Source organism: Parambassis ranga, chromosome 10 (assembly GCF_900634625.1).
Source record: "Parambassis ranga chromosome 10, fParRan2.1, whole genome shotgun sequence".
Lineage (NCBI taxonomy): Eukaryota > Metazoa > Chordata > Actinopteri > Ambassidae > Parambassis > Parambassis ranga.
In genome coordinates this window covers 11,589,153-11,611,600 of record NC_041031.1, presented here as the reverse complement: position 1 = coordinate 11,611,600, position 22,448 = coordinate 11,589,153, and the positions used below count along the sequence as shown (strand labels likewise).

Below are 22,448 nucleotides of genomic sequence, written 5' to 3'. Positions count from 1 at the left end.
GAGATGTGCGTACATGCCATTTAAATACATCTATCGGGCTGCTTAGACATTTATAGTCTTTATCGCATTTGCTGGTGTGTTTCAAGCTTTATGAGTTTTCTCTTTTCATCCTATGTGGAACGTCAGATGTGTAATTGGATTTATAAATGCCCCCAAGAGCACATAGGAGAGATGTGAATTGCTGTGTGATGAAAATGCTTCATCTTGCAACGTTTGGCACCTCGTGCAGTGGGACAGCCCAGACAGGTATCATCTCTGAGGCTGATATGGTTTATGATCATAGTCCATTCTCAGGCAGACTGACAGAGCTTTTCTCTGGAGTCACTCATGTAAAACTGAAGATCGCACACACAAGTTACAGACTCAAAGCTCATTAAGAAACAGTCCATTGCACCCCACTGCTCACTTTCAAACATCTTCAGCATGCTTCCTCTCTTTGTTTCTTTCTCACTTGTCTCCAGCACACCTACGCACACACACAACTTGAATCTCATTTCATCATTCTTGTTTTCCTTTTCTACATCCTCTTCCTTCTCCTCTCACCATCTGTGGGTGCAGTGTAGGGGGATGTATGACTATAAACATACTGTTGGGACATTCCCTACTCCCCTATGTGTTGTTTCATATATTTTGATCTTTATTATTTAAAATAGGCTTCCTACAGCTGCTCTTGTACTTCAAGCGCCCCCACCCCCACTCCCACCCCCCATGGTTTAGGGGGAAAAAACAAAAGGAAATCAGGAGAATATCAGATTGAAGTGAGCTTGGCTCTGGATGAAACCACTGTGGTGTGGTGAGATTCAGGCTAACAACACAATAGGAATAAACAATAATGGTGAATGATTGAATAATTGAATATATTAGGTCTTGTATTCTTAAGCATATAAGTTTATGGTGTATCTGATATGGCGAAATTTCAGATAACCAGCTTTTGCATTTTTTAAAAGCATACTTACCACTAATATATTTGGCAGGAAGACAGACAGAACATTTACACTGTATTTAAACTGTTAACTGCACTCCAAACTTTATATCTGATTTACCACAAATTGGCCCTGCAAACAAATTTTGGGGCATTTGACAGCTGAAAGATGCATCTTGCATCTCATTTCTGAGACTGGCTGCAACTTTACCCAGATTTACTGTGAAAGAGGGTACCATTTAACACAAACCATATACTGTAACTGTTAATGTATACTGCATATAAATGTCTTGTAAGAGCCCCTAAATGTCAAACTCAAGTGTCTCATAATCATTTAGCTCATAAGCTGCTTATTGGACTTTCCAATTCAAGCGCTCATACAGTACTTCACAAGATGGCACTGCAAGAAATGAAAGAGGAAAATCCTTCTGTTTCTGTTATGCAAGACTTCCCCTTTATGTTTTAATTTCATAGGTGTTGTATGTAACCAGACATAATGATTTTTTAGATGTTGTATTTCTGGTTTCATGATTCTTAAATTGATGTAAGGACTCATGGGCTTCATGAGTAGCACTTTCTTAGAAGGGTTTTCTCATGGGTCCTACTCTGTCAATCTGTTAGAAATATGTTTTATTTTCAATACTAGACTAAAAAAAAAAGAAGAAAAATCTAAATCGAGTCCTATATGGTTGGCAATATATTCTTTGCCATATTAACTCCATTCACAGACTAGTTTCCAAACGTGTCAAAAGAAAACTGTGATATCACAATTGTTCGGACAAAATTTTATGTAAATTTGAGGGAGACAAAGGGTGGTACCAAAACCCTCTGTGCCAAAATAAACCAACATAACACTTACAGAGCACAGTGCTTTGTTCATCAGTCTTGCTCACCACAGACAAACAGACATTCACTTCTTATGAGCTACACACAGGCACCCGGCCACACACTTTATGAAGAGAAAAAAAAAAACAAAAGTGTTGAACAAAAGCAGAGAGAGAGAAAGTCAAAGCACAGAGAGCATAAATTAAATGTTCAAACATTAATCGTTATGTTCCCCCCAAAAAGGAACGCCCTGGTTTTTATGGCCCATTTATGAATCGTACTTTCTTTATAAAAGCAGCGTTCTGTGTGGCCTGCCTCTGTCCGTGGTGCTTAAACGCGCTGCTCTCTGCTGATTAACGCATCTGAAACACTGATTCTGTGGCTTATGTGACGTATTGTATTCACTATAGTGGACACGAGGTTACATTCCACGATAGATGCGTGTGAGTAAAATGAAAATTGTCCAGTGTACATCCGGAACAGCGCTTTGACATGGCTCCTAAATCCTGCCTGTGCGCTAGTGTGAACAAAAAAATCCTGTGCTGAAAAAAATCAATGACACGGTTGGTGTGTGTGTGTGTGTGTGTGAGTAAGGGAGAGAGAGAGAGAGTGTGTGTGTGTGTGTGTCTGAGAGAGAGAGAGAGAGAGAGGGAGGGAGGGAGAGAGAGGGGAGGCGGTGTCTGATGACCGAGGAGGAGAAAGCTCCCGGTCCGCTCGTCCTCGCTGCTCCTTTTTGCCGTCAATCCTACAAGCGCAGTCGGGTTCTACCGGAGAGTACCCGGGGCCGTGGACTTATTTTCCCCGGGGAATCAGAATAGGACGAACGCACTATCCCAGGTAGGTCACTGATTTCTGCTGCTGATGATAAGATTTGCCAAAGAAATTAAAATTTTACTTTTCGTGATGCTGCTGCTGCCGGATGAGAGGAGGAAAGCAGAGACAAAGCTCCGTGGGGTGGTAATTGTGTTGACGCCGCTAATTGCTTTTTTAAATTGGCGGAGGGGAAGCTCGTGAGCTAATCGTTTCGCGGTGCTCCATCTGCCGCGATGACAACTCTCCAATGTTTATAATCCGATTAAAAGAAGGATCAGCAGTTTGATGAAATGATCACTCTGCGCCCCGCGCACTAACTAACACACACTGCTCCGTTTTACTGTTCTGTGTGCTCCTCTGTGACATTCTGACCCACCGTGCGTCACAGCCTGAGAGTTGTGCTGTGTAAAGTGCACTTGGTTCAGCTCTTCGAACACTTTGCAGCACCTCCTCTGCTCTCTGATGTGTCTTCTCACCTGCTCTCCTCTCTGTCTTTGCTTGCTTTTAGAAGATGTTCTTCTTTCTGCTACCTGTCGTGGCTCTCTTGCTGAGCAGAGAAACGGCAGTCTCCGGTAAAAATAACGAGGAATGGCTGGGCACTGTGGCTCAGTACAACAAGGACAGATCCTGGAACAGATTCAGAGATGTGAGTTGCACCGAGAAACACGCCATCTAGCCAAAAGGGGGGTTATAATTAGCTCCATTGTGTGTATGAATGCATGTGTCTTTTTGTGTCTGTTTCTCTGTATGTGTGCTAGAAAGAAAGAGCACTGTATGCCCTTGATGCTCCCTGTGAGTACTTGGGCAGTTGCCAGCAGGTATAATCCACCTTGTAGAAACTCAGCAGGTTCAAACCCAGCAGCTTCAAACCCAGTCCAAATCCAATCAGACTCATAAACAAACAACATGCACTTCTGGACATGATTTGTAGCAGCAGGCTGACTGACTGAAGGAGTTCCTCCCTGAAATGCCTGTTTCTCCTCACTATGCCATATCATCATTTCATTATGTTTCAAGTGCACCAGCAGCCTATGTTTACTGATGATTTATTGCCATCAGACATCAGTGTTTACGGTTAATGCTTTGTATTCCTGCCATTTATCTTCACCTACATGACAGGACCTTTATTTTTTATGATTTCCCTGACTGACTGTAATGTATACAGAAGCTTAAGAGCACACATGCACCATTATAGAACCATTATGGTGAATCATTGTGGCTTTTTAGTAGAGGATATCCCTGTTAGCTCTGTAGCTGACTGTAGGCTGGATGATGTGAGGTCAGATCTAGGTTATGGTTTAAAAAATCAGGTTTTTTTTTTTAAAACCTCTACAAAAACGCCTGATTGGACTTAAGCTTTGGCTTAGAAATGGCCATTTGCCATAAAAAAACAGGCTGTATTGGGTTTGAATCACAACTTCAAATAAACCTGAAGATAATCTGTGCATTGTTGCCTTGCAGTGTAAATTGAGCTATGACCATGTGGAAATGAAAGCATTTAGAAGGTCTACGGTGTCTCAGTCATGACTAAGATAAAGTTTTGACATAGCATCCAGACTACTCTATTGTTGCTGCCTTACATGACCTCCACCTCTGTGTGTATAACTCAGCTATCTACTGGGGACTCCTAAAGGGGCTAAGATGTCTCTCAAGCTGTTGTAAATAATTCACAAACTGAGACCAAATCTGAACATCCAGAGACGTTTATCCATGCCATGTGTTCTTCGAAGAATTAGGGCAAGAGTGGCTTCTTCTTTGAGTATTTTGAGGACAAAATTTTCCACTAAGCCCTGGATCTGACCTTATCTGGAGAGTAATGAAAAAGTAGCACACTCTGCAGTCAGCATCAGGCTGATAGTGACACTACGTTCTCCGGAGACTTAGTATGGAGGGATAACTTTGGCCTTATTACAGTTGGCATTCCCCATACAATACTGGAGCTGTGACGTGAGAGATTGTCATGGCAGTATGCAGTCAGCCAGAGTTGTACTACCTGCAGTGTGTGCGTTATTCCACTCTGTGGTCTCCTGTGCAAATGAAACTCGTTAACTAGAAACTGTCACAGGAAAGGGGGGGAGGGGAGAGGAGGAGCAGAGAATAGGAGGAAAGGCCGTGGCATTTTTATTTAATATTTCCAGCAACATTACCAGCTTGGTGCAGGAGCTGCGGTAGTGTTTATGGCTGCATGTGTGTATTGTTTGACCTATCACATAGGGAAACCTGCTGGTTGCAATTTGTCTCCTGAATCATTGGCTGTCGTTTGTCCCACTGTGTCTTCCTTCCTGCTCCTGGTGATTTCTCTCCTCCCTTTTCTGGCACCAAACGCTTTATTAGTGCAGGCAGTGGGAACTAAAGGTGATGTAGGTCTGTATGAATCTATTCCAAACCACAAAACAAATGTTCTTCCAGCTATCTACATTCAATGATTGAGGAAGGCCAGATAAGGAAGTAATGTGATTATAACATGTACAAAAATCTAATTAGAAGGCAACATTGCATTGATTATCAACCATATATCATAGTTGTCAAGTGATTTAGGCCCTTGCTGAAACTGCAATACCACAATATGACCCATGTTTACTAGCCAGCCAATCAGAATGATGCTAGACACACTGAATAGCCTCAAGTTCTCATTGCACTTTTTCCTTTTTTGACCATGACTGGAAAGTGCTATGGCTGCAGTTTACACCCAGGTTGCAACAGCCAGTCACTGCATTTTCAAATTCAGTCAATACTGTTGCCTAAACCTAGATAAAACAAACCATAACTTTAAATTTAAAAATACATTTCAACCACATAGTTGAGGTAAGAGAAGTGTACCATGCATGCAGCTTAGTGTTTCTGTGAAGAGTGAGTGTGTGTAAATAGCTGCAGAATACTCTCACCTATGTGCATGTATAGACCCACCACAACATTTTTAAAAGAGCGACGCTGATAGATGATGCTAATGGGTGTCATCTGACATGCTGCAGGACTGATGGCAAACAATTTGTGTAACTAAGCCTTTATTAGACTTGCTGAGTGTTTGGAATTTAACAGTTTCGGCCAGTGTGTGTACTATAAAAACAGGGTAATTTAGAAATGGTGTCATCATTACCCAGACTGTCAAGCAGCTGATTATTCTCCCCAGGATGAGAGCTGGAGTATCACAGTGGAGCAGGTGGTGAGGAAGTCCAGTAAGAATAATTACATTATTGTCAATATGTAAAATAGCCTATTTCAAAGCCACACATGTGTGAAGCACAGCCATTGTTTAAGGCAGTGCCTGATGTCTCTCTATCACTCAATCATTTCACCACCTTCCTTCAGTTCTCATTGAGTCACGAACTCCCCATTTTTCTCCCATACATCTCTCTTTCTCTCATTTTCTTCTTCTGTCTGCAGAGCAGTGAATGACCCTGTGCTTCCTCAACCGTAGCCCTCTCTGTCTCCCCCCTCCTCTCTCCCCTGCCCTCACCCATGACTCCTCCTCTCTGCTGTTCTCCTCTGCCTGCCATGTTTCACTCTGCATCCCTGTTGATGAGCCACTTGCTCCCTCCTGAATAATACATGAGTGTCCATTTCTTGCCAGAGGACCTGGTGCCATGGTTAAATAGTCAAAGTTCAGGTGCTTATCTAGAAAACATAGAACATAGAAAAAGAGGATTTGATTTATTCTTTCTTTTATACTTTTTTTCTTGTCGCATTACTGAGAACTGGACTGTAATATATTAGTGTAATGCAGAGACTGTTTTAATCTTTTCCACTTCTGTTGAGTAAGGGCGTGCTGTAGCAATTCTCACAACTGTGCAACTGTTTGTCTACATTATTATGATTAGTTGTCTTGTAGAAAATTGCCTTAATTTGTTTTCTACTTGCAGTGCTTTTATTTATATTATGCCGTTGTATGCTTTGGAGATTTTGCGACTAAATAGTCTTGACCAAGTAAATTGTTTCTTAATCCTTAAATTTGCCCAAACGCCATTTGTTGCTCATGTTCCCAATCACTTGTTGCGTATGCCTACATTATTTCATTTTTCCTTTAGGTTACAATCCATTTTAATTTTCACTGGATTTATGCAAATAAAGTATAGCCGCAGAGCGCATACATACATACATTTGTATGCAGCGCTGAGTTCAACTGTTTCTCTTTCAGAGGGGGTCAACTTTGTTGTAAGCCTGCAGATGCAGTTGTGTTGCTGGCTACATCAAAGTATTATGGTCAGGACAAAAGTGAATATGAGAGGTTCAGCTGGAGCAGTAAGAACTAGAAACAAATACACCCATGGAGCATCAAAGTGTAGCTCTACTGATTTATGGTGGAGGGGAGGCATCACTGGCCACACTGTCAGCACATTGTGGTAGAGCTGCAGAGAAACAGAAATCCAGTCCATATGTCCATGTCATGATGTTTTCCTAATGTTCTCAATAGCAGATAATTATGCTCCTTCCTGAAAATGTCTGAATTATCTGGCTAATTACTTCACCTTGTTCACCTCATATTTTAAAACCGCTGACTGCAGAGAGAAGAAGAAATTCTGATATTTGGCAAAAAGTGTTTATAACACTGCAGTCAGTGTATCAAAAGCCATAGAGTGGGAGACATTTAGTATAATTTGCGTTTGCATAACAAGAGCTTTAACTTACTTGTTATATTGCAGCTAGGTCTATCAGCTAATAGTGTGTAGATTGCTGAGGTGGCCGGTTTAGGCCAAAGTGAGTCTATTAGAGGTGGATTTGTGTTGTGTAAGTAAAGTACTGGGTAATTTGTATTGAAGAAAATGTACAGTAAGCATTCCGGTGAGCTGTTAACATGAACCTAAGTTTGATCAGTGAATAAGTGCTGATCATCAGGACTTCTAGATGCCACAAGCCTGACAGGAAAAAGTGAACTTCATCAGTGAATACTCTGTCTTGTCTTGGTATCAGATGTCAGACTAAATGTGTGTTTTATCAGAAATAACTTTATGGGCAGAAAGTAAACAAATATGTCCTCTCCTCTTCCCTCATGTTTTCTGATGGAAAATGCTGATGCTTTCATATTGGCATCCTCCAGAAGCAGAGAAGTTTTCACTCTTCTGCCGCTTTTTTTCCTAAAAGAGGTTTTCCCTGTGTCTGTCCTCCTTTTCTTCTATCCCTCTTTGCTGAGTGAAATCCTGTCTTCCGCTCTGCATGAATTCTGTCTGTCCAGAAATCCACCAAATCAAATTTGTGAGGGATATTGGATATGTGCTGCTTACCGACTGTGTATTCATTAGTTGTTGGACCTGCCAGTTGTTGGAAATCTCAGACAGTTACAAACTGCTCTGTGTTTCTTTGGATGCACTATTGTGGTTTACAGCGTCCTGTCTCCGCTCATTCCCACTGTGAGAATTAAGCATTTTTGTCTTTTATCAGCAGTATTCTCTTTTCTGAGAACAATCTCTTCAGGGCTGCCAGTCACAGGCCCCAGCTGGGTGTGCATAGGCGTGTGGAAGAATTATTTGTTTTGTCTGAAGTGACACTGTTTTCAGTTAAGCTGCTTGGTGTGGATGGTTGTTTCTGCATGTTTTGTCCTATTGCATTTATGGAAAAAAAAAAGGTTTTGCTGAGCAGGCACATTCTTTCACTGCCTTGCAGTAAACAAATTCACACCTGGGGGCTCCTCTCTGCCTCCAAATTAAATGGTTGTCTTCTGCATGCACACGTCTGTGTCCTGGTGTGTGAATGTGTATGTGATCTGATTGGTTAGATGTACAGTGGTGGGGGAGGGGCAGGGAAGGGTGAGGTTTAGCGCAGCAGCTTAGAAAAGATGAACTCTGAGGTCACCTTCACCTTCCGTCACACACACATATACACACATATATCTGAGTGCCTACTCTCCAGCAGACACACTGTATTTCCGTCAATTAAGCAATGACTTGGCTGAACACCTGCCACTGTTTTTTATCTCTCCCCTGTTCTGCCCTTCGTTTTTCTTTCTCCTTCTCTTTGGATGCCTTTATACTTTCTCTTTATACATTTTATCATCTCCTCTCTTGCCTGACTCTCCCAGTTCTCATCTTACATTCCACTAATTCCTGATGAAAATGGTGCCTTTCCAAATAATTCATCTCTCTTATGCTTTCTGCTCCTTTCATCTCATTTTTTCCATATTCTTCTGTGTGCATTTTGAGCTATTGATTTGAAATGAGAACATTCTGATGCATATCTCTGCTCTGAGGGTTGTGGTTGTGTGCGGTGAAATAGATATTAAGCTGCAGGTGCATGTTTCTGTGCTTTTAACTCCCTGTCTCTTGACCGTCTTGCTTGCTGATTTCTCTGCATGCAAATGTAAATACAAACCTAGACAGACTGGCTCCTATCTACCCTGAAGTTTTTGGAGAGATCGATCACTAAATTTAGAGGGTAGGATAACCCTGGATCGGAGCCTTGAAATAATCAATAAAAGTGTGCACAGACACAGACACACAAACACAAGGGAGGATAATTTGGCCTCAGGCAAGACAAAGGTCACTGTTCCTTATGACCAGGATAAATAGATTGTGAAGGGCGTGCATGTTGGAGGTATAACAGCAAAGAAGTAGACAAAGCAGAGGAGCTAAATGGTTTGCCAGTAAACCTGGCTGTACATAAGAAAAAGGAGAGGGAGATGGTAGGAGAAGAGAGGAAGAGGAGGAGCATTAATGTGAACCCCATCAACGCTTTGTAGAGAACAGATGGATGGAAGCATGGGAGACATGTGGAATCAATCATCAATACGTGTGTGTGTGTGTGTGTGTGTGTGTGTGTGTGTGTGTGTGTGTGTGTGTAAGGGTGAGTTTTTCAGTCGGATTTGCCATGGCAGCCCCTTCAAACTCCATTCTTCTCTGTGGGGATTGTCTCTCTGTCAGCCTATTTGGCAGTGATATGAAGCCCCCCTGCTATGCTGTTGATGCTTTTGAACAAATGCTGTTTTATTTGATGCTTTTGTTTTAAGATTTACTAACAAGGAGAAATTACCTGAAATGCCACAGATTCTGTATTTAGATCTCAAGCTTTAGGTAATCAGTATACCAGAAGACAGATATTTATATTTTCGACACATGCCATTGTTTTTGAGCCTAAACTGAGGAAAGCTGCATATTCGGATATTGACCTCCATTCAGTAAGTTGTCCTTCCTTGTTTGTTTCTACTATACTTCATTTTGATGGCACTGTTAAAAGAGTATATTGTATTAATGACAGGTGGCCATATTTCTGTCAAATTATGCCTGTTGTAGCTCTTCACTCACTTTTGCAGCCTTCAGAAGAGAAGGATATCGATGTGTGTGTGTATTTTGATCATCATGGCTCCTTGTCAGCAGACACACTTGTTCTGAATGTCACAGTAGTTCTATGCATCTGAGTGGGGGCTTCTCTTCCCGCTGCCATGATTGAGGCTGTCACCTTCGCTGTAACGGTTCTAGTGTGTGTGTGATCAGATGTCTTCTCCTCTGGGTTCGGCTCACTTAGCATCTTGCTGTATGCCAGTGTTTGATTTGTTGTCCATGTGATAAGTTGAATCAATGAGTGTGGATGAGCCATAGCAGTTTTAGTTGCCTGATTGTTTCTCTGTCAACCAAGAAGTCACTGTGGGCACATTGGGAGCTTTGTTGTTAAGGGAGTGTGAGGTCTTGGGTTCATGCCTGCTTTATGCTCTTTGATTTATGCTTTTCTCCCTTTAAAACCTTTTCTTTTAGGAAAAAGTAGATGATTTGACATGATTTATGGCTTCAAAAAGTAATAGATTGCCTTGTGGTACTTGGACTTAAAAGCACATTTAAATGGGTCAAACAAGGAAAATGTCCTTTTGATTAGTCTTCATTTACTTTTCTTTTTTCTCTTCTTTTAGCTGGGTTCTTTGATTCTTATAAAGTATTGTTGTAAGAGTTTGCAGTTATGTGAGGTTAGGCACTGTGCTGCTTTGAATTCAATGCTAATATTGGCTCACTATAGGTCTACAAAAAATGCTGATCAAGTTATTTATCATTGCCATCTGTTTCATACATCTGAGAGCAAGATGCTAACAAAAAGATTAAATACATGTAAAAATCTTCAGTTTTTAATAAAAATGTTTGTTGATGTGATGATGCTGTGTCTTGTACGATAAGTCAGACTTATCACAGTTCATCATCTGGGAGCATGAACTCCTGACTCAAAATTTATCCAGTTACCAAAAATAGTAATTGGTGTCAAATAATCTGTGTATTATCAGTTATCGATGCAGTGATGGAGCAACGTTACACTCACATCATAAAATGAAAAGGTTGTGCTCTGTGATATGCTGATGCCACCCTCCGGAATAATATTTCTTCTATCATGTAACAAGATCTATTTTGCGATTTATAAACCAGCGCCACACGATGATTGATTATATGTGTCTGTTGCGGCTCGTTCCCTGTAATCAGAGCACCGAGATGATTGCTTTCTCCATCGTGACAGGTGCAAATAATCATAGGAACAACACTCACATTACACATTGGTCTTTGTAATTAATTGTTTGGCCACATAGGGTGTTTTGGCAGCAGTTATATCACTTATGTAATGCTTCGATTTTTATCTGCATGACTAAGATCACATTTGAAAGAAGCCCTCCATCCCTGAGCTTTGTGTTTCCTTTTTTTTTTACACCTCCCCGGACCACTTTAAGGTCAGTGTCAGCATCTTGCTCTCTCCCTCTTTTTCTGTCCATCTCCCCTTCTCATGTTTATGGTCTCTAAACCATGTCAGAATGAATTGGTCATTATCTCATTTTTCCCTTGAGGGCAGGGATACAGTTACTGTTTGTGTGTGAGAGTTTGAGAGATGTCTTGTCTGCCTTAATAATTCAGGAGGTTTCTGCTACTGCAGGTCATGTGATGCTGCAGGGAGGGAGAGAGAGAGGGTGAAGAGAGGACGGCATTGACTCCAAGATGTAGCAGATTGTGTAGCTTTTCTGTATTCCTCACTGGATCACTTTATATAGCTCTTATTGTTATTTGTGTGTTTTGAACGCTCATGTTTTATGCTAACTGTGTCAGTTTGCCTTTTCTATAGATGAAGTGAGTGCTGTAGGTAGACTCCAGAAGTGCTTTGTGTTTCCTTTGGGGTTGGTCATTTAGCTCACTCAAGGTGAATTGTAAAGTGTCCTTTCATAAATCTGTATTTGGTCAGATTGCTTTTTTCAGTTAAAATCCTTTACATAATGTACAGAGAGCCATGGTGAACAGAAGGATCAGTCCAAATGGATTTGTTAAAAAGAATCTGGTTCTTGTGTACTTTTACTTTGTTTTATAAGTTGTTTGTTTTGTACAGTTCTGTCCTCTGGGAATCCCTCTAGGGATTGTGATTGCCAAACTACTATCTTAGCCCATAAATGCTGAGGTATGGGGTGTTGTGCTTCTGCATCCTTGGCCCTACACAACTGATATAAGTTACTCCCTGCACCACTCTTGTTTATGACAGACAAACTCTGGGGAACAGGAGATAATGGCAACAAATGGTTGAGCCCTGAGGGGCTAAATGAATAGTGCATCTAAACAAAATGTGTTTGTGGACAGTTATACCACTAACCCTGAGGGGAATACAGTCAGATTTTGTTTATTTTAAGACTTGCTGGGACTGTTACTGAGATACTACTTTAAATGTTTGTCAGTGAAAAGCTGGCTGTGTAGTAGTTGTGTATGTCTTATACCCTAATGCATCATGTTACTGCAGTGATCTTGGCTCATTTTTCACCATTAGATATGACCTGTTCTCTTTCTGCCACGGATTAATCAAGTGTTCTGATTCTGACCTGATGATGGCAAAGTTAAAATTTAGCTGAATATGTTACATTGTAAATAATGGTATTGGTCTTGAAAGTTTTACAGCAGATGTTTGCACAGAGATGTCAATCAAAACAAGTGCAACTTATGGCAGGCATGATTTACCTTCTGGGGAGGACCTGTACCGCATGTGTAGCTGTTGAGATATGGACCATAGTACTGAGCTGACCAATTAGGAGAGAAACGCTGCCACCAAAGCAGCCACACTGCTAACATAACTATGAGAAATGCATGTCCTTTTTATGGTGGCAGGAGAGAAAAGGAGTCCTTCAGCAGTAATCCAGCATTTGATTTCAGCACCATGGTCAGTGCCATATTATGGCTGTCTCCTCTGTTGTCAGCCTGTATTTGTGTGTTTCTGCTGTCCAAGTGGTGGTGAGTAATTTCTGCTCTGTGCTGAGGGTCATAAAGGAAGGTTCAAGTGGATAAAACCCATACTGGACACAGTGTACTTCAACAGTTCAGCTGTACAGGTTGCTGTTAATCTAGTAGGTGCTGTTACTGGAGTTGGTTATTGCTCATCACTGCCAGCTTTACACCCATTTTCTCTGGCATTGCACAACCACCATCCAATCAGATGCCACCGTGTTGTCAGAGTAACAGCTGGCTGGACGTCCTGTATCAGGCTGACTTTCAAACCCAGAGAGACGAGTAACCAGATTTAGGCCAGATGGTGTTTTTATCCCTCGCATGCTATATAAACTTTTTGATTTTAAAGGTATAGGCTTGAAGGGGAAACTCTATTTCAAAGGTCATTTGGTGATTTTTAATCTTATTTACAGTGTAATTGTAGTTACAGAGGACTGCTGGCTGGACAACACGGACAAAGTGCTGAGTATATAATATCATATTTTAAATTAATGCCATTATTGGTCTTAATAAGATCCCCGCCCTGATGCTAGTAAGCCTGATGTTTTTTCCCCACACCATATGGCTAATGGTGGATGTTTTTACAACATAATCTGAAAAGCAAACATACAAATGTTTGGGGATTTTGGAAACTGATAAGGTTTGTTTTATTCATAGTCCTAATCCAGATAAAATACATTCCACACTGGAGGATTGTAAAACTATAGGAGATCTCTGTCGCTGTTTGCACATGAAGTAGCATTAATCAAAGTTGGATATTGCTTTAAACAAATTAGACTACCACTGTTAATTAGACTAAAATAAATACTGCAGTGCTTCAGCTTTTTCCACATCTGTTCAGACTATTACATTTTATACATTATGTTCCTTTAGAAACTACTGCATCTATGCTCTGTCTGTGTTGGTAACTGGGCACAAAATGTAGTGAAGGGTAGATATGATATAAAGATGTACAGAGAAGCAGTTAAACACTGCAGTGTTGTTGGTCTGTAATTATGATAACAACCAATTTGAAAACTTGTTACAGCTGCTACATACAAACATGATGCCTTATGTTAGTGTGTTTTAATGTATGATCATTGAAGAGCTCAAATGTGCCGTCACAATGACAAAGAAGAGAAGAAGTAGAAGAAAGCTAAATAAACATTGGTATTTAGCATTTTTCAGATGTATCATACTTTACAAAAAACATATCTGTCTTTAATCAATTTATTTGTCAAAAAATACAGGCAGGTTTGGACCTTTTTGCCCAAGGTCAGATGGTTGGTTTACAGTGATACGGTTCCACATGCCACACTTTCTGATGGCTGAAAATACTCCCTCTTAATAACAAATACAGTGATGGACTCACCTCATTTTCCGCACTCCATCACCATCTGCTCCATCTCCTACTCTACTCTATCTCTTACTATAGTACTCCTACTATAGTAGTGACCCAGGCATGTGTTGACAACACCGGGTTCAGTGGTGGGGCTGTGGGCAGGAGAAAGACGTGGGAAAAATAATGAAGCCAAATGGCCAGTCATATGTTAGGGATGAATAAAGAGGGATTGATTATGCAAATGTCATACCTGAGCTGACGAAGGGAGACAGAGTGAGATGGATGTGGGAGTGAAAATGAGTATATTTATGCATATGCATGTTGGAGGGTGACACAAGAATTGTTTGACAGCTTTAATTAAACTCAACTATGTCAGCCTCTATGCTGCAGCTTCAATCACATTTAAATGAGCCACACACAGCAGCCCACAAGGTCTGTCTCTTTTAAACCTCCACTCTTCTCTCTGTCTGCTGCTGCTGCTGCTGCTGCGTGAGACTGTGTGCACTTCAACCTTGAAAGCACATTTCCTGTGACTTTCTCATGGATTTTGAGTTGGATAATAAGGTGTGCTGGGATGTTGCTGATCAATACTTGGATGCTTCTTTTTTTTATCTGGCACTGACAGATACAACTGGTCCAGCTCTGCCAATACTGGCAGACATGGCTTCACTTTGGTTGGCGCCTTTCTAACTGCTGTAATTATTGGATTTATTTAGCCAGAACCTTTCATTTGTGCTGCATTAGAGCCTGACTGATGCATTGGTAGGCTAGTATTATCAGCTTATGTTAGCTTATCAAAGACATATTGTAATTAGCATACACTGCATGTAAGAAGATATGCTAAATTAAACACATTGGATGAAGTCTATCACAAAATACTTGGTGTAACGGGATAAAAAAAGACGTGTTAATGCTTGTCTTTGGCACATTAAGGAGTGTATCAGTACATCACATACAGCATTATGTTTACAGTGACTCTTCACTGGGTACAGAGGGATTTCACATATATTTGCATACATTTACTTACATCAACCTTTCATGGTGTTAAGGAATGTTAATGTTCATTTAATCACACAGCTTGGTCTGCATTTAGTACCTGTAGGAATTGAAGCTCTGAGAATGTCCTTCGTGTTATCTTTGTATTACCAAGACGTATTACCAACGTCGTTATTAAACTTGCTCATAACTTTCAAAAGAGAAAAGCAGGCAGAGACATTTCAATGGCTTCCTATGAAACAGACGAGACAACCTGTGCCACTTGGTGCTCTGCCAGTAGTGAAGGCTTTTAGGTTTTATTGTTTTCACCAAGAATCTGATGTATAATGAAAACTGCAGTTTTTTTACTTCCAGCAATTTCTTTGCTGTTTTCTATTTATCCAAACATATTTGTAGGTCTCATGCGCTCAACTTTTTGCCTATTCATTCCATCCACATCATAGCCTCATGGACAATAGAAATGTGTACTACCACTTAGAAGACTGCACAAGGACTGCAGCTCATCAATGAACTGATCTTTAACAAACTGCAGCGTCACTGACATATAGGCCACTTAAACGTCTGAATACAGTCAGCCTATGGTCTGTTTATGCTACTAATTGAAACACAGTCACTCAGAGTGTCCACCTGTGAAAGTGCATAATCCTGACTGATTATTTGCAGCACCTCCACTCTCTAGCAGTCTCCTGGAGGCAGCCATTGTTCTCTTTTGATTATCAGTGTATTAATCTATATCAACCTATATCATGCTTTGATTGAATAACCCCATATGAACATGTAAAAAGAAAAAAATTATTCGAGGCACATTCAGTTTGAGTTATTTTTAGTTATTTTTTCTTTTCTTTATTTTATATAATTAATTTGTATTATTTAGATCTTAACTGGTGCTGACTGGGCTTTACTTGGAACACACTTTATTTATGATAAATGCACACAGCAAAGCATTTACAAATCTAATAAATAATCAGGTTGATAATATGTGTATATAGTGGTTATTTAATGGTCTTCAGTTGATTGCATTAGCAGTAATCAACAATACAGTAACTCCCTCAATAACATTTGTCTACCCTGCTGCACACACGCTCAGATTAAATAGTTTATGACCCTTTCACTTGTATGTGTTCTTACTTTTATTACTGCAACTCTTCATGGTGAGAGCTCTGACATTTAGATAGAAACAGCCAATATCAGCCCACTTTTCTCTGAGACTGAGACTGTGTGAGGTTCGGTGGCTCACTTCCACTGAAAGTACTTTTTTAAATCATTCTGTGTGCCTGTACTTGTGTGCAGTGTGTGTGTGTGTGTGTGTGTGTGTGTGTGTGGCCATATGGCATGCAGGACGTTGCTTGCCATCGCTGAAATTCAGTTGAGCTGCCTAGTTGCTTTAGGAACTGCATTTCCATCAGCTGTACGATCTCTTGGGAGACCAGCTTCATGGGACACGGAGCCATCCTGATAGAAACTGAGATCCTAATATGCAGGACAACAGTAATGTATTCCATGGCTGCTCCTGTCCAACTGAATAACAGAGTGAATAAATGATTGCTTCATTCTCCAAAAGAAAGAGGTGGATAATTGTTAGAGAATGTCCTTTTAAATAGAGTGTAATCTCCTCATTACTGTAAGACAGGCCTTTAGCTTTCAGAGCACACACACAACTGAACACTGCTCTAATTAATAATCAATGTATTATGTATGTTCTGTGTGCATGTTTTAGTTCACATCTAATTATTGTTACTAAAATGAAACACTGTGATGAAGACCATACAGCAATTTAATTTTCTGACCTTTTGCTTGTGTGAGCAGCATATTTTTTTTTACCCTAAAATATTCTTTGTTGTTTTCTTTTTATGTCTCACTTGATGCCACTGCAGGTAAGTGTGTGTGTGTGTGTTTTGCCTGTTGTGTTGTTTGTTGGGATAACAAAGAGACAAATGTTTGCTGGGTTCAAATCATAGAATCATCTTAAAATATGCTGTGAGACAGTAAATTGCAGAAAGGTGATGGCAAAATGTGCAAATCCCAGCACTTAATGACTTTGATTGGCATGTGTGCTGTGCTGTGCATGGTTTCTAGGAACGCATGTCATTTTCACACCACACATAAAGACAAACACACCCACATGGATGTGTGCTGCTGGTGAGGTGCTTTGTTGAGTGTAAGTGTATTTGTATGTGTCTTAAGGTTACTACAGTACAATCCCCCAGCCTTGAGTGTGACAGCTGAGAGTTGCTGCTCTGCTCCTTTGGTGTCCTCTAAGTCTCCACACGTACAACAGTTTCATTTTACTGCAAATGGAAAATACTCTAGAACTGACAAATGTCCTCACTGGTTTAAGTGATGATGTGCCCTGTTAGCACCATTGCTTACCAATGGCTGGGTGTGATAAACTTGATACTCAGTTCCAGTCAGTATTAGCTGAAGTAAACAGAAGAATCTCACCACTGTTACTGCACACTAGTGTTTTGCTACCTGACACAATAACACACAAGTATTGTATTGTGTAAATGTTTACAATGTTTTCTGTCCATATGCTCAAGTTGGCATGATACATTTTACAGTAGTGTGCTTGTTGTTCAATATATGGGTGATTTCACACCTACAGGAGGACTTGTAAAGGACTTGTATTCATCTGTGTTTCAGATATGAGTCCTGTCAGCAAAATGCTTACTTCTATCACACAATCTGAACCAGCAGCCTGGAAAGTCATCCAGTGGAGCATCTTTATTTTTGCCTCCGTACTTCTTTATGTTGTGGGTGGAATCTATCCAAGTAATAGCAACTTGCTATCAAAAGCTACTGTTTTGTTACTGATGGTGCATAAAATTACACTTCATGCAGTCCTGCTGAATAATAAAAACATCTGCTGCTGCATTTACAGTATGACAGAGAAATATAATAATCTATAACAAATTCATTATTTCTGATGCCACAATAAGTGACAGCAGTTAAATAAACCTCTTAAGAAACGGAGGCTGTCACTGTTCAGTATTGAACCACTGTTGTAGTGAAGAGTCCTTGAGGTGTAAAAAAACTAGCAATGATTTGGAAGCACATGTAAGTGTTGAAGAGGATTACTTCAACAGGATTAGTACAGCACTCTCTGTTTTGCCACTGCTAGATATATTGATAAATATTTCCAAGTGTAGCTTGTGCTCTTGGAATCATATCACTATAATCAGTAACACCACAAATAAAACATGTCAGTAAAAACATTTGAAAACAAGCTGATTTTGAAATCATAAGCCATGTAGCTCAACCCCACAAAGTGGAGCATGGACTGATGTTTCCTCATCATTTAAAAATCAGTTCCAGAACCAACATGAGCGGTCAATGCAGGCCTGACCTGACCAGTAATTAAATATAGCCTCTGAGCTGCTGCTGGCTCAGGTTGGCTCATGTCCTGGAGGTTCAGGCACCCTTCATGTTCATGTGTTCTGGTTCGTCTTCCTCCTGTTCAGACTACCTGGATGGCAGATGATGCCACTCACGCTAAATTTTTCATAATTTGCACACATCTGTGGATACTTCCAGGATTATTTCATTCTTGTATTCTTGATAGAAAGCAGTAAATTTAAAGATGGCCTGTTTTGTGTGTGCCCTTCAGAATAAGGAATGTGCAGGAGAAGTTGGGACCATTTAGATGGAAATTTATTATTTACTGTTTTTTTGTTATTGGCAGCAGCAACGTACATAAGCTGTCATTGTGCTACTGACACTATATGTGACAGATTTAAACATTTTAGGTGGTGCTGTTTCTTTTAAGGGAATAAAGAATCTCTGCACAGCACAAGTGGGTGACACATGTTTGGCTAACCTTAATCCATGACTGATTTCCATCCTACCACGTCTATAGTTGCAGGAAGCTCACTGGGACTAAGTAACACCCACTCTTGCTCTGCAGACCTGCAAAAGACACTCTATCAGTAAAAAACAAGTGTAAAAATGTGCTAATGGCTTGATATGAAATGGTCTTTTGCAACATTAGACATTTACACAGCTTTAACAAACATTATAAACATTAGTCATCTGGGACATTTGTGAACTTTGATAGCTAGATCTTACATAAGCTATATGCTTCTAGAAACAGACAATTGTTTTGTAATTTGTCAGAATGTTCTTCGACTTACAAAATAGGCAATTATTTTGGTGACTAAAGCAACATAATTAATGAAAATCTTCTGTCATGCTCACCCCTCCAACTGTGGGCCATAAACGAAGCTGCTAGTCTCTTAGATGTGAAACCAATGTATATAGTACATAATATATCCCTTACTGCTTCCCCATCAAACTGTGAACGTTTACAATGTTTTGATTTGGTCTTTTATGCTGCAGCAAACACTGATAGTTGTAATGGTGAGGCCATAAACATAGGCCTTGGTTTATAGAGCACTGTCTCTACCCCCGAGTCTACATCATAGAATGAGTAACTCCAATGTATAAAGAATATATGGTCACATGAAATATTCATGTTAGCGTATGCATGAATTACAGTGCACAGAAAGAGATAGCATTGAGGGAAATGGTGGAGCATAGAAGGAGAGTAAGAGGGGAAAGCTCCTGAATAGAAGAGTATGAGTTTGGGAAGTGACAGCTCCATTACTGCTATCATCCATTAATAACCAGCCAGGTCATTAGTGTGAGAAATGAATCCGGGTGCTCACGGTGACAAACAAACACACTGCTAATCTCTGCTCTCAACAGCCTGACATCAATGAGGGGAATGGAAAGTAAGGGGAGAGGTCAGAGCGGAGAGAAAGTGTGAAGGAACGGGAGAAAGCGACGATGTAACGGACCTGCATGGAGGCAGACAAATAAAAAGCTAAGGGGGGCTCAAAGTTTGGTTAATGAGGGGAAAAGATATTAATCTGCAAGATTGAAAGTAAGTAAGAAAATAAAGTGAGGGAGAAGTGGCTATGAGGACTTTTTTTCTCTCAAAGTTTGGACAATGACAGCCAGCTAAGTCATTAATTCTAAAAATGAGTCCTCCAGCACAGAGACACACAAACACTGCGCTGATCTCTAGCCTCAAACACAATGCCATTCAGCAGCTATGTGTGTTTTTCATGAATAGTAATTATAATGTGAAAGAGAAAAAAAAGATTTCTGAGCTCTGTCCTGTGTGTCTTCTTGCTGCAGCACTATAAAATCTAAAACCTGTTTCCTCCCTCTGCCTCACAGTTTCATCTTAACTTGTCCTTCACCACTGTGTCTGCTTTTTGTGTTATCTTTTTTCACCCATTACACTTTTTTATGTCTACCTGCCACTTCCCCTCTTTTTTATATAATTCGTCTATTATTGGAGCTACCCACACTTCCCATGGGGCCTTCTTTTTCTGAAAAAAGGAATCATACAATGTTACTTGATGGATTTTGAGTATAATAGCAGATTTCTGGAGATAGACTGAGCTTTATCTGACTGTACTTTTGTGTGTGAATCGTATAAGGCTGCAGATGTCACTTTATTTATGAGATGATATAAGACAATATAAAACTACATTGATCCTCATGTGGACACTGGATCAAAACCTAATATATATGCAGGCAGCATTTATACACAGGGGTAAAACACAAAGCAATACATACATTAATATCAAATTAAAGTAAAAGAGAATACAAATTACACAGCATTTAATATGCATTCAACTAACATAACTGTACTGCAAATTGTTGCACTAAGTGGAATGTACACATGAATTACAATCCACAAACACACAATTTTACCCTCAGAAAATGTACATAGACAATTTTTTTCACGACTCGTATGTCCCACACCACTTGCGTCTCCACTTCCACACTGAACTGGTCCATAGTCAGCGTTTGTCATTGAATGTCTGTCTGTTAAACATACCCCTGCTATAACTGTCAGAATCTATGGGGACGTAACATTGATTACATCCCCCAGATTACATCCCTCTGTATGATTATGAGGCACCAAACTAGTGATGAATTACTGTGATGCAAGTGAACGCATGCACACACAAGCACACGTGCAGATACTCCATTTGAATCTGTTCGATAGTGCTGCAGAGTCTGTATTGGATTTGTTTGGAGCCAGCCTGCAGCCATATTACCATGTTATCATACACACACACACACACAGAAAGGTGTAATCAATTAAAGAATGGATTGACCAGCAGATGAGGTAAAGCATGATAAGCACTTTATATGTATGAAACACAGTATCAGGGGTGGAGCTGCAGATAATGACCAATCACAGCAGCTCCTCTCAGCCATCGTATTTACTGCAGACAGTTTTCTAGTGAAGCAGGAGGAGAGGTTAGGCCACCGGAGAAACGTTTCCAGGTGGCAGTGTAATTATTGTAATACTGCCTGTGTTTCTTTTTTGATTACATGATTAACATTTACAGTAGGGATTCTGTTTAGCTGGTTATGTGTGGGTAGTCCCACATAGACCTGTGCTCCTGTGAGATTAGCAAGATTTCTCAGAGAACATTATGTTTTATTTAGAGAACGTGCAGTGCTCGGTTTGATTAACTGAACAAATATTCTCTCTCGTGGAGGTCAGGACTCATGCTCGTGATTTGTTCTCTTCTGCCAAGGATTTTTACACTTAATCTAGAATCTGCACAGAAAACTTCACTGCTCCACAAGCTTTTCAAGGACCTGTGTTTTTTTTAGATCTGTAATTAATTATCAAAATACACATGCTGCTGAGTCATGTAGACAAACTTCACACTGCTGGGAAAACATCAAAAGTCTGCTGTGTTCAATCAGCTTAAAGGAATGATATGAGACGAAATTTGAATTGTGTATGACATGGTGCATAAAGATCAGACATTAATCCCGCGCAGTGGAGCCCCCATAAAAATGCAATATACATTTCTTGGAGGATTTTTTATATATATATATATATATATATAAAAATATAAAATTTACATGTCGTGAACTAAAGGCAAAATGGAAATCAGAGTGATTGACAAAGCATTATGTTATAGAAGTATGTGTGTGTGCCCACGCTGACTAAAGCTGCACGGAAATTGCTCTTTGTGCTTGCCTTTGCAATAAGAGTTGGTCTGCGCGGGCTGAAACACAACTGCAATTTCATGCCAAACAGAGAACTGAAATTACACTTTGCTGCCTGATTTACATAAACTCGGCGTCTACCTACCTGAGTTTATAATGCTCCATTTAAAACCAAACATTTTACCAAACATGCTCATGCATTAAAGTATGAATTTGCTTCCAGTGAAATGGTAGCCAGGTTTGTGTTACTGTAGAAGCAGGAGGTAGAGGTAGTTGGAGCTGTGTCTCCTTTGAATGTAAGACAGAGCCTTTTTTTCTGTATATTTATTGGAAAAGGTGTGAGGCTGTTCATGGTTTAGGGCCTGTTTGTCATCTCTGTGTTTGCCTGCTTGCACCAATGATCCCCCATTGGACTGTGTGTCATTGGAAA

General features: G+C 40.2%; 1 protein-coding gene across 1 annotated transcript in view; it reads left to right on the top strand.

Moving 5' to 3' along the window:
- The first annotated feature begins 2,457 nt into the window (after positions 1–2,457).
- The window catches only part of spock1 (SPARC (osteonectin), cwcv and kazal like domains proteoglycan 1), a 74,510-nt gene continuing 54,519 nt past the window's right edge, over positions 2,458–22,448 (top strand). The window contains exons 1-2 of the mRNA XM_028416276.1: positions 2,458–2,584; positions 3,069–3,206. Coding sequence (XP_028272077.1) covers positions 3,072–3,206 — 135 coding nt within the window. The 5' untranslated portion in view covers positions 2,458–2,584; positions 3,069–3,071. The remainder of the gene's footprint in view (positions 2,585–3,068; positions 3,207–22,448) is intronic.